The 13,067-nt window shown below is 40.6% G+C and overlaps 1 protein-coding gene across 2 annotated transcripts in view; it reads left to right on the plus strand.

Moving 5' to 3' along the window:
• The window catches only part of chst11 (carbohydrate (chondroitin 4) sulfotransferase 11), a 46,032-nt gene that overhangs the window by 25,125 nt on the left and 7,840 nt on the right, over positions 1 to 13,067 (plus strand). For both annotated transcript variants that reach the window (XM_086058553.1, XM_086058554.1), the window contains exon 2: positions 8,142 to 8,227. In XM_086058553.1, coding sequence (XP_085914679.1) covers positions 8,142 to 8,227 — 86 coding nt within the window. The remainder of the gene's footprint in view (positions 1 to 8,141; positions 8,228 to 13,067) is intronic.

Consider the following 13,067-nt stretch of genomic DNA (forward strand, 5'->3'; position numbering starts at 1 on the left):
CATCAGTTACATTTTAAGAATGATGCTAATGTTTTGGGCTTGTTGGGCTAATGCACTTTGGATTTGCACCCCGGCAAAGAATCCTTTTAGCGCGGCCAGCTCCCACATGTCCTCATCTCCACTCAATAAAGAGACTCCTTCCTTAAAGGAATCTCTGGGCTTAGAACTCATGAATTACTCACAATCACTCTGCAACTGAGAGCGTTTTTTTATCCCGCTTTAGATGTTTTATGCATAAGGACCCCCGAGTGCCGACGCGGAGGACCGAGGAGAACTCAGATGATTTTCCTTTGAGTTGAATTAAGTGTTACTGCACTCCTCGCACCCGCCTCCGCCGTCCTTCTCCTGCGACGGTTTGACTTGTCAGCTCGCAGTCAAGCCACAGGGATGAGATACCGGTTCTTAATTCTTGGCTCGCTCCCGGCTTCTTAACGCCGAAGCACCGAGACATGGAATGTGTATTTATGACTGAGAAGCGGGTTCAATGGGGCACTACGTCTGCTGTACGCGTCCTTGGCTCTCATGAACCCCTGCAGCGTCCGCATCACGCTATCGTATGTTTATTTTTTTTTGTTCTTCTCCGCCGTCTGCTTCCCTTCCCTGCAGCCAGCCGTCCAGCCGGCGTGTCTCATGTGACCGGGGAGTCTTCCACGCTTGAGCACCTTCTGACTGAATGGACTCACGCTTGACCGCCTTTCGAACCGCTCCTCTGTTAGCCACAAAGACATATTTGTGCGAGTGGAAGTACTCGAGCAGAGTGGCGGGACGTAAGCGTTCGGAAGGCGAACTTCCTGCAATCCATCAAAAATCAACATTCGGTCTCTAAAAACCACATCTATGACAAAAAAAATTATCTTAAAAACGTTTCAAAAATAATTTTGCCATGTCCCATGAGAGTACATCTATGTCCACCTATCCATCAATATCCTATACCGCTTGTCGTCATTGGAGCCAATCCCAGCTAACACCTAATTTGTTGGAATTTAGATGTGAAAGATTCTGGTTGGTAACCCGGTGGGTAGTAGGTGATGTCTGGTCGGTGCTGGATTTCACTTTCCTTTCTTTTCTTTGATCCTTCCTCGGGTCTCCTGACAACCTCACGACTCTAGCTGGATTCTGAAGTATTCGGTTTATTTATTTATTTTTTTAATAGGTTGTAGGTGAATTAATGAGTACGCACTCACACATGCACATATTCACGCACATACTCACACGCCTACAAGAAAAAAGAGCACAAAATAAAATAAAAATATATATATAAAATCCACATTGCCCTGAAAGCCTTCCAAATGAGAAGTCCGATTTTCCTCAGTTACATTTTAAGAATGATGCTAATGTTTTGGGCTTGTTGGGCTAATAATGCACTTTGGATTTGCACCCCGGTAAAGAATCCTTTTAGCACAGCCAGCTCCCACATGTCCTCATCTTTCTTTTCTTTGATCCTTCCTCGGGTCTCCTGACAACCTCACGACTCTAGCTGGATTCTGAAGTATTCGGTTTAGGTGAACGGTATGGGATTTTTTAATAGGTTGTAGGTGAATTAGAGAGTACACACTCACACGCAGGCACACATGCACACACACACACACGCACATGCACATACTCACGCACATACAAAAAAAGAAAGGAAAAGTAGAGGAAAAAAGAGAATCGGTAAGATTAGCGAATAAATGAGGAAGTGTCACAGGAAGACAGAAATCAACATTGTTGGAACTTGTCATGGACGTGTGCTTTTATTTGTTTAGCTTCATTCATCTATCTTTCCAGACAAGGTCAAATGAAGTTCACCCCCACCTAAGGACGTTCATGCTGAAATATTACCTAAAAATGACATCCCTAACATTGAGTGACTTCTTTTGTGATAGTATCACAAAAACAGATTGTGTTTTTTGGTCTGTAAATGTGCGTGTCAAGAAATTGACATACAAGAGCCGTTTAATTGTACTGCTAATTACATTGGGATGTTGGTTTGCAACTGCATGGTAGCACAGTGAAGTCAGCGCGACGTTAGTAAAGCCAGACTTCTCCACAAGTGTCAAAAGACGGAGGTTCTATTGTATGCTCGCCACTGCGTCCACTATGTGTACAAGTTTTCCAAACATCTGCCGTCCCGCGGTGCTGACTATTGGCTGCAATTCAATGAGTCAGGCTGTGAGTGGGCAGCTATGTCTTCGGAGTCCTGGGAAAACTTGGCGCTGATGTCACGTTCGAGACGAGACGGAGATTTTTAAAAGCGTAGAAAATGAAAAGAACAGATGTTGGATGTGCTGACTCACTCCAGGTTGTGCTGACGGTTTAGGCCCAGGTTCTACCCACTAGTAATGGTACAGGTGTTCCTAATTGTAGAGGCGGTCAGAAAGGAGGGAGGAGTCATATCTGGTTAAGATCCTCCGACAGCGAGATATCATTAAATACAGACAGATGTCTCAACACGCTAGAATGAATATTTTTCTTATGAATCTTATTCATTAGATGTCTCAGAGCTACAAAATATTGTTGTACAAGATTTTCTTCATTATCCTAATGTACTCATTAACTCATTCACTGCCATTGACGGCTATAAACGTCAAAAATTCATTTAAACTATTTCTATTAGTTTAAAAAAAAAATCCCACTTTTGTTAACAAGAGTATGAAAACCTAGATTTTTTTAATTGTACATCTAAAACAGATATACAATTTGTGATTAATCCTGAGTCAACTAGTTAAAGTCATGCGATTAATTACAATGAAAAAAATGTAATTGCCTGTCGCCCCAAATTTTTAATAATCTTGTCTTCTTCTTTTTTTAATTCATTCACTGCCATTGACGGCTATAAACGTCAAAAATTCATTTAAACTATTTCTATTAGTTTAAAAAAAAAAATGTTGTTAACAAGAGTATGAAAACTGAGCAATTGAAAATGTGATCACGTGTCCCCTTGAAATGAATTAAAACTCCGGATGCAGCCCAGCTTCTCTGCATCTATATCTCGGCATCGTGTACGTATTAGCGCAAGCGTGCTACAGGAGCAGTGCACTTTTCAATAATGGAGTCCCTCTCATGTTAAATGAATGAAAGCCTGCGGCGGCGCTCGACAGAGGCTGTTTGACTGACTGAACTTTCCTCCCTGCTCGCACATTCCACTTGATCTCCGCTCGCCTCAGATGGCACATGCGATGTGCCTAACTGGCCTGAAACATCCACTTAAGTCCGGTCAATTCCTTGTGCCACAAGATGTACTGGTAACATTGATGACCTTTTGTTATGTTTACATGTTCTAGTGGACAACTTTGTCAGATTTGATCTAAAAGTGCGCAGCAGTATCTGATCACGTCGGCATGCCCCCCCCCCCCCCTTCCCTTCCCTTCCCTTCCCTTCCCTTCCCTTCTGGCTGTGTACGCAAAGCACAGGTAAGGAAAGCTAAAACCGAGATTGCTCATCTATTATCGCTGTGGTGGTAATCATCATTAAGGGGATTAGACTCAGCTCAGGAACAGACACATGCTGCCAAACTTCACTGGAGACTTGATTGGTTTTTACACACAAACACAAAAATGACTTCTTCAGATTTCGACGGCCGGCTTTGTTCATTGAAGTTGCGCCAACATCCCCAATCGCTACTTCTTCTTCTCGCGGCTGCCAGTGTTTCGTCCCAATCATGGCATGTACGTGTGGCACAGTGCAAAGTGGCTCTCCGCCCTGTCCCACTGTGTAGGTAAGATTACTTCACAAATTAATCTCCCTCCAGAGGCCCATAATCCTCGACTGATAAATGCCGGCAGATGTTGTGCGTGATTGCCGAGCCCTGAATTCTTTCCTTTTCCACAGAGCTCCTCATGAAAACTAAGTACTACCCAGCACAAGAGCCGATTGCCCTGAGTCAATACACTAGTTATTGAACGTAGTTTGACTTAATGATTGACGTTTATTTTTATTTTTTTGTTATCCTCATGGTAGAAACAATTGCTTTATTTAGCCTCATTACTGCAGCCACATCCTTAACTCATTCACTGCCATTGACGGCTATAGACGTCAAAAATTCATTTGAACTATTTCTATTAGTTTTACATTTTTTCCCAAACCGAGGTTGTTGTTTTTTTGTATTAGAAAAATGATACACAATTTGTGATTAATCGTGAGTTAACTAGTGAAGTCATGCGATTAATTATGTTTAAAAATTGTAATCGTCCGACGCCCCAAATTTTTTATATTTTTTTCTTTAAAAAAAAGTTTTTTTTAATTATTTTTTTTTTTTTTAATAAAAAAATAATTAAAAAAATTACAAAGAAAAGATGATTAAAAATTAGGGGCATCAGGTGATTAAAATTTGTAATCGTAATTAATCGCATGACTTCACTAGTTAACTCATGATTAATCACACATTTTATATTTGTTCTAAATGTACCCCCAAAAAATCTAGGTTTTCATATTCTTGTTAACAAAAATGGATTTTTTTATTTTTATTTTTTTAAACGAATGAATATATCTAAGATTATATGTGTTGTTTTAATGGCCCTTACGATGGGACGTCGCTGCTTTGTCCTTTCCCCTTAAAGCCAAGACACACGTGCAGTAAGTTTTATCGTCTGCCCACCGCTGACCTTGGTAAGGTGCCATGCCCCTCGACGGAAGAGCAGTGCTGTGGGATGCGGCATTAAGTTTTACTAGGGCACTGACTTGAGCTTGAAATTGGATGACAAAGTGGAGCTGGAAGCAACCCAGCTTCTTTTTTTTTTTTTTAAAGCACTAATAAATTGAAAGGAGGAAATGTTTTAGAGCAACCTCAGCGGTGTGATGGCAGGAAAAGCTGTGCGATGGGGAGTCATGTGATGGGGCATCAAAGCTGGCTCTGTTGAGGATTTTTTTTTGGGGGTGGGGGGGTGGGTATGTCTGTGCGGCTCCCAGTCTTCATGGTGTAGCAGTGGGTTGCCAGATTCAGCATCATGCCAGACGGACAAGAGGAGGAGGGGGGTGGAGGATGAAGAGCGGCACAGTGGGGAATAGCTTCTTTAAAGTTAGAATGCCAAAAAGCAAGCAAAAGTTGACTGTTAACAAGGTTTATACAGCGGTGCCTTGAGATTTGTCTATGTGTTACTCGATCCTTTTTTTTTTCATTTTCAACTACCTCCTGATTAACTCATTTGCTTCCAAAAATGCATAAAAATGTTCTATTTTAAATATTGCCAGGCCCCCCCCCCCCAAATTTTTTTTTAATACGTTTTTTAATGTTGTTGTTTTTATTGTAGAGCATACAGGAGGCTTTGATGCAGCATCTGACCTGAAGAGGTCGTTTAAAGCAATAGTACAAAAACGGCCAGCAGGTGGCAGCAGAGTATAAGAGCTCAACCAGGGCCATGAAGCAAAAAAAGCTCTTCTCCCCAGTGTTTTAAACAGGTTTGTGAATAATGATGAAACTGAAACAGATAAGAGATATACTTTTTTTTTTCCTGATTAAAGTAAGAGACTCTAATCTTTCTTTTGGTAGGATCCATGTTTTTTTTTTTTATAGCAATAGAACACAATATTCTGTGGCCCTTGCAAAATCAGTCAAAATCCAGTAAAACAGCCGGGAGCGAATGGGGTTGCTTCAGTGAAAATGGCTGGGGGGTGAATGAGTTAAAGGTGGAAAAAAACCACCTTTTTTGTACGGCTAATACTGTTAGCCAATCTATGCATTGATTTTCAGCATTAAGGCTAAACCGACTTCATGAAAGCAAAGCGTTGGGGTGGGGCAAACCGTCCAGTTTCTATGGTTGCAGGTTAGGCAGCGCCACTCTTTCTTCTGTCGTTGTGTGCGATATGTGGGCGCGCGGTCGTGTACTTGAAGGCACCATCATGTATTTGTGCTAAGCCTTGTGGACATATTGAAGTTGTTTGTTTGCCAGCGTGTGCACGTGCCATTTTGTGTGTAAGCGAGGTCGCTATGCATGCTTTGAGAACAAAGGGATTACCAAGATGAGCCCCCCCCCACCCCTCCTCCTCTCTTCTTAGTCCCCAGTGGCATTCACAGGGATACAAACCCAACCAGGAATGAGTTTTGACGGACATATTGCTTACAAATAACAACGTTGACAACATTAGATATTTTGGATCAATGCAGCCTGAGGTACTTTTTTTTTTTTTTTTTAAATATCCTGATGATTCCAATATTCCATAAAAACACCTTAGACGCTTCAGCTTGTATCTTCACTGGTCGTTTTGCATGCCAGTCAGGACATGTGCGCATGTGTTGTGTATGCGCAAAAGCGTCGCATCGCTGCATGTGCCACCCCGTGGTGTTTGTTGGGTCGCGCGTTCGAGGCAATTCGGTCCACTCCCCGGGGCTTGGACCAGTTGGAGTCAGTATTCTTCCAGATTTGCGAGGCTGTATCGCTTGATTTACTGCGGCGTAAAAATAGCGCAGCATGAAAGCAAAAAAATGTGGACTTTCACATCACAGACGACGTGGGCACTGGCTGGAAGGCAAAGACGGATTTGCATGTTTGCGGTCAACAGATTTGTAAATTGACAGTTGGAGTGAGCAAATATAGATTCCGAGTGCCTTGCGCAGCAGATGCGCGTATGAATTGAAATCATGTCCTACTTGCTTTAATTGCTTTTTGACGCGAGCCAGCATTTCAAATCGGTTACAGTTGCGAGCATGACATTATTTGTTCCCATGATTTGCGTGCCCTTGTTTACAGTCAGCCTGGAGTAACGTAGAAGCATTGCGATGGATTTTAATGACATTTGTTTTGCGATCGTAATAAAATGGAGTCATAAACGTCCTGATATTTAGTTCAACCCTATAATCAAGTTTGGCCGGAGGCTGCATCCTTTCTGCGAGGACTTTGTGCGTTCCCCATGAGCGGCTTTTCCTTCATCCGCCCACAAACCAAAGGAAAAAGTTTCAAGTTGAAGCCTCCGATGCAAATGCTAAAAAAAAGAAAAAGTGAGGTTAACCTAACCAACAGAGATGTGCTGAATGGAAATCCATCCACAAATGTGAATCGTTTATTATGCAGGTGTCTTGATGGGAGCAACATATGCTCATCCATGAACATGAGGCCTGTAAGAGAGAAAGAAAAAAAATATCATATTTGGATTCTCATTATTGGATTATTTTCTTTCCTTCTGCCTGCGTCACCCAGCGGTGTTTTTCCACCGAGAGTAATAGCAGAGGGTTTGTATGAGTAGCGAGCGCTTCCATATCAGGTTGTGTCAAAGAGCTGAGATGAGATCCAGTCAAATGAACTGTGGCTTTGTGCTTGGCATACAAGTTCTGTTCTCTTGCATGCTGATGCAAAAAAGTGAAGCCTTGTGTTTGACTTTTTGTTCTTGTTGTTTAAATAGTTATATATAAATATATATACGCTTGATCCAATATGTCCAAATGTGTTGCCAAGATGCTTTTTTATTTTATTTTAAAGATAACGGAAATGACCCAAGTCGTTTTTAAATTGTCTGCTTTCTACCAAAATAGCAACTCGTGGTTTTATTTTACAGCATGCGTTTTACTTTTAACTCATTCACTGCCATTGACGGCTATAGACGTCATAGATTCATTTGAACTATTAGTTTAACATTTTTTTCCCACTTTTGTTAACAAGAGCATGAAAACCTAGAAAAAAATTATTGTACATTTAGAACAGATATAAAATGTGTGATTAATCGTGAGTTAACTCGTAAGTCTGACACCCTAATTTTTAATTGTAATTAATCACATGACTTCAATAGTTAACTCACGATTAATAGTGTTCTAAATGTACAAACATATATTTTTTGCTAATTTTCCCAATTTTTAATAATAGTTTATTTTTTAAGAAAATATTATTTAAAAATTTGGGTGTCAGGCGATTACCAGTTTTTTAATCGTAATTAATTGCATGACTTCACTAGTTAACTCACGATTAATTACAAATTTTATATCTGTTCTAATACAATACAAACAAAATCTAGATTTTCGTACTCTTGTTAACAAAAGTGGGAAAAATGTTAAACGAATAGAAATAGTTCAAATGAATTTTTGACGTCTATAGCCGTCAATGTGAATGAGTTAATAAGTCAAACCCGCTTTTCACAGGCTGAATTGTCAAAGAAGGAAACTCCTTAAGAGTTTTCTCAACTTTTGACTTTTGAAGTCCTTGCTTCTTATTTGGTGTCTCCCTTATGTTTTGCAGTCATGCGCAGGAACCCTTTTGTGGCGGAAGGCTGCTGCGGGAAAGGCTCGCGCAACGCCCTTCAGGAACTCTACAACCCCTCCCAGGTAGGAACGCATCTGCTCTCACCTCATCGTTCTCGTATTTGTCTGCCCGCCGTGACATTCGGCGGCTCCCGTTTGTTCTCGCCATCTGGCAGAGGTGTGACCCAAACAAGCCCCCCCCCCTCCTCCCCCCACCCATGCAGGTTGAGGGTTCTAGAGTAGCATTTTTAGATAGATGCAATTGTCCGCTGACAACTCACACAGATGAGAAAAGCAGTTGTGGTCTCTCCAAAGGGCCAATGATGGCATTATTGAACTTACATTTGAGATAAACTAACATTTTGATCAAGGTAGCTATAAACTCGAACCAGCCGCAAATAGCGAAAATCTCGACACCTGTGGTCTGACTGCACTTTACCTCAACATAGTTCCTGAACACAAAGCAGTATTTTATTTATTATTTGACTTTGGCCTGAGTACATAAACAATAAATAAGGTTGTTGTTTTTTCCCCCCAGTAAATAATGAAGGTTCGGTTCGCAAATGAATCAGCAAATTTGCGAGTGAATATACGAGGGTTGACTGTATAAGGGAGTGATTCGCACGGTAGAGTTTTTGTCTCATCTTGATGATTGTGTTCGATTCCCACTTGATAAGCAAATCTCCTGACATTGTGTCATCCTTGCCTTTTTATTTTTTTTGGGTGATGCCAAACTTAGTGTGCTGCTTAGTAGCAATACAAACAATTGCCTTTAGTTCCAATTAATGACTAGCATGAATATGACCAGAAAAGTCAACAATGAATCTGTTTTTTTACTTTTTTCGTTCTTGTTCCTTTTTCGTGGTTTCATTCAAATTTCTTCATGTGGAAAACCTTACTTTTCTTCTACCTCGCTTCCCTCTTCTTTTTTTTCTTCTTTTTTTGTGGAATGTGTGTATTTGCCACTTGTGGAAATCCCCGCTATAAAGTGGAAATACGCAATTCCCTCCCTCATGGTAAAGGAGACCCAGTCGCCAATGCCTTTTTCAGCTGTTATCGAATGCTGGGAAATGAGTTAAGAAGTGCTAAGAAAGCAGTAAAAGACAAACACAAATGAGGACACTCATGCAGGAGCTGCTGTCGACCACAGCTCACATGCACACAAACTCGCTGTAGCTTGATTCTATTGAAGTCATGCAATTAATAACAATTTAACATTTTAATCACCTGACAAATTTTTAATAATCTTTAAGTCGCGTCAGGCGATGAAATTTTTTAATCGTGATTAAATCGCATGACTTCACTAGTTAACTCCTAATTAATCACAATTTTTATGTCTGTTCCAAATGTTATAATAAAAAAATCTAGATTTTCATACTCTTGTTAACAAAAGTAGAAATGTTTTTTAAACTAATAGAAATAGTTCAAATTAATTGTTGACGTCTACAGCCGTCAATGGCAGTGAATGAGTTAAATGGGTGTGTGGGAGTGGTACAATTAATTGAACTATGTGTTTATTATGATCTTATGTAATAGCGATTGCGTTATTTTCACACGTAATTGAAAGCCTTGCTCGTAGAGTGGAAAAATGCTTCATGAAAGTGACAGTTTGAATGAATTTCTACGAGTCATTTTTGTGGCTTGGGCAAGTCGTGGCTCATGTCCGACTCTGGCGCTTCCGCTGTAATATCGCTCAGTTGTTCGGTGTCGTGTCTGATGGGCAAACGTCCCAAGGTGATGCTATCACACTGATGGATTGGATCCTTCCTTCTTGGCTCGTCACCGTCTGCTTCATTATCACGTGACGCTGTCCTTTGCCAATAACGTCGCTCCCTCTCCACAATAGCCATCTTCGTCTGGAGCTGACTTTTTCTCTTGTCCTTTTTTTTCTCTCCCTCCCTCTCCACTGGTCATCCATCAAAATGCACCCAGTGTCTTTTTGTGACGAGGTGCGCTCGCCTGGGATTCGGTTTTTTTTTTTTTGCATGGGGTGTTTTTCCACACGTCCTCGCTCATGTGAAGTCCCATTGATATGGTTGTGTGTGTGCACAGGGGGGGGGGGGGTTGGATGCAGCCAGAGCAAACTTGAGCCGGCCACTTGAGGTCGGGAAAGGGGTATATCGGTGTGTGCGGGAATCACTTTGACTGTGAGGATGCCAGAGGGAGAACATTTCTCCTCAAGTGGAGGGAAAGATAAAGATTTGATGTACTGTAGAGGCGGACCTCGGGAAATCAAGTTGTACGATTTAGGATAGTATACAAGTTTCCAGCCGTATAACGTCTAGTACAAGGTTGGGCAATTCATTTATTTATTTTTTATATTTATTTATTTATTTTTAATATTTATTTATTTATTTATTTATTTATTTTGAGCGAGCTCTGTATTGTTCATTCGGTAATTTTACCGATTCGACATGTCATCATCATTGCTCTCTTTTTTTCTTAATTTTCTTTTCTTTTATTTTTTTAAAGACAGATAGGCCACGTAATTCAAAGGTGAAATAACCCCCCAAAAAACTTATTTTAATAATATAATAATTCATTGTTTTGTTTATTGTACTTCTTACAATTGTTTAATATCGGTCCACCGCGATTATAAATGCAGTAGGTGGTCCAGAGTTGAAAATTAGAGACCCCATTATCCTTGTTATAAGAATGTCATCTCGAAGCTGATCATTTGAATGTGAAGTTATTACAACATTTATATTGCGGCTATAAGGACATGATTCCGTTTGACATTATAATAAGGCAAAATGATCCCCAAGGGAACGCATTTCATTGATCATAATTAAAATCATAATTAGTTTAGATGCTCAGAGCAAGTGGCCACAAAGGTTATCAGATATGATGTTCGGCGTCGTGTTATTTGTCCCCAGTGAGAGCACTTTTCTCGCAATGGGAAATAAGCAATCAGCGGCAGACGCTGTGATTACCGAGCCGGGCGATCGGGAGATGACAACGTCGGTCGGAGAAAATGATGTGCAAATGTAATTTGAAAATTTGAAAAAAAATGAGGGATTGACGGCTGTTTGCGATGCGAAGGAAGACGCAAAGATGCTCGGTTCACATTGGGAAAAATCGGCATAAGCTGGTCTCGTATGCTGACTGGTCGACGATATATAACAAACAAAAGCAGTTAACACCCAATTTATACTGAGAATTTGCTTTCAGTGAGTATGCGTTTGCAATACTTGGAAATGTCCCCTTTCATTCTGACATCAGTTTCTACTTTCAAGTTGGAATTAGAAGCCTTGGTTCGGTATCATTTTACCCCCCAAAAAGACAAAGATGGACCTTCTAATCCATGCAGCCAACAGCTGAGGTAACCCAAGCGAGGCCGAACGAAGACATTATGACTCGACGCCTTTATTTCCATTGATGTGACAGAAACCAGCAGTCATGAATAGCAGGAAATGAAAACCTTCAAAATCCTCTATAAGGTCATCTTCAACCCAGCACGTGACAAAAGCAGCGCAGCGAATGCCAAGGAAGTCTTTAATTCCTCCCAAGAGGTAACCGAGCCTCGCTCCAAAAGACAAGCAACACTTTGATACTCCTGCTGTAATTACATCCTCCATTTTCTCGTCTTGTACGCCGCATACAAACTGCCCCGCGCCCGCATCCACAGATGTTGACACAAAACTTTCATCTTTTTTCCTACGACATACAGTTGACGTGGTAGGACCAAATGTATTTATGTCCTTGTGGTGCATTTGAACCTGAAGCACGTGTGAAGCAAAAGGTGGCACAGCCGGGGGGTGGGGGTGGGGGGGGGTCCCTCATCTTACCTAACTGCACTTTTGACTCACACGAGCGATCAGGAAATGGAAGCTAAATTCGAACCCATTTCACTGGCTAAACGTCCGTTTCCAAGAGTTTGAGTTGATGATCATCATAGTTGACGTCTCTCGCATTCCACATTGGTTTCTTTTTAATCCAGCTGCGTGAATTAGAACATCCTTGATGCCGTGCGTCCACGTGTGTTTGTTTAGCCATGTTGCAGGAATGCAGCAGGGAGGCGAGCCATACAAATATGTCCATTCACTGCCTTCCTGTAGAGCTCTTATGTAATATGTAATATGTAATATATATATATATATATATATTTAGATTAGCCCAAACACAAAGATTCTATAGAGTACATACTTTGGGTACATGTACCCGGTATTGTATCCAATTTTGCAAGGCACTAAGACTTGAATCAAAATGACTTGACATTACATTGCGCGTAAGCCAATCGGCAAGTTGTCACTGAGGAAGACGTCCCGCTTTGAATTTCCTTTGGAACGCACACATCTGCTGTACCTAGCAAACCACCCACCATCCTCTGAACCCAGAGTGCAAGGGGAACTTCCACAGGACTCTTTGTGTCGATTACATTTTTTTATACCAAAGATAAATTACACCAATTGTCCATTCTTTTACCACTGCAGGCAGCCAACTTTTGCATTCCGCTAAGAGCGAGGATGAATTGTTGTACGGATGCGTAATATATGAATTGCTTTCTTGTTTTGCATGGCATCGGGGCAGAAACGACCAATATTAACTCATTCACTGCCATTGACGGCTATGAACGTCAAAAATTCATTTAAACTATTTCTATTAGTTTCACATTTTTTTCCACTTTTGTTAACAAGAGTATGAAAACCTAGAATTTGAATATATATTTTTTAAATACAGATATAAAATGTGTGATTAATTAAAATTTTTAATCGCCTGACGCAACTTTATGAAAAATTAGGGGCGTCAGGCAATACATTTATTTAACCGTAATTAATCGCATGACTTCACTCGTTAACTCACAATTAATCCCAAATTTTATATCTGTTCTAAATGTACAATAAAAAATATAGATTTTCATACTCTTGTTAACAAAAGTAGAAAACATTTTAAACTCACAGAAATAGTTCAAATTTCTCTATAG

This window comes from Leptonotus elevatus, chromosome 17 (assembly GCF_054856555.1).
Source record: "Leptonotus elevatus isolate MCC_2025b chromosome 17, RoL_Lele_1.0, whole genome shotgun sequence".
Taxonomy (NCBI): Eukaryota; Metazoa; Chordata; class Actinopteri; order Syngnathiformes; family Syngnathidae; genus Leptonotus; species Leptonotus elevatus.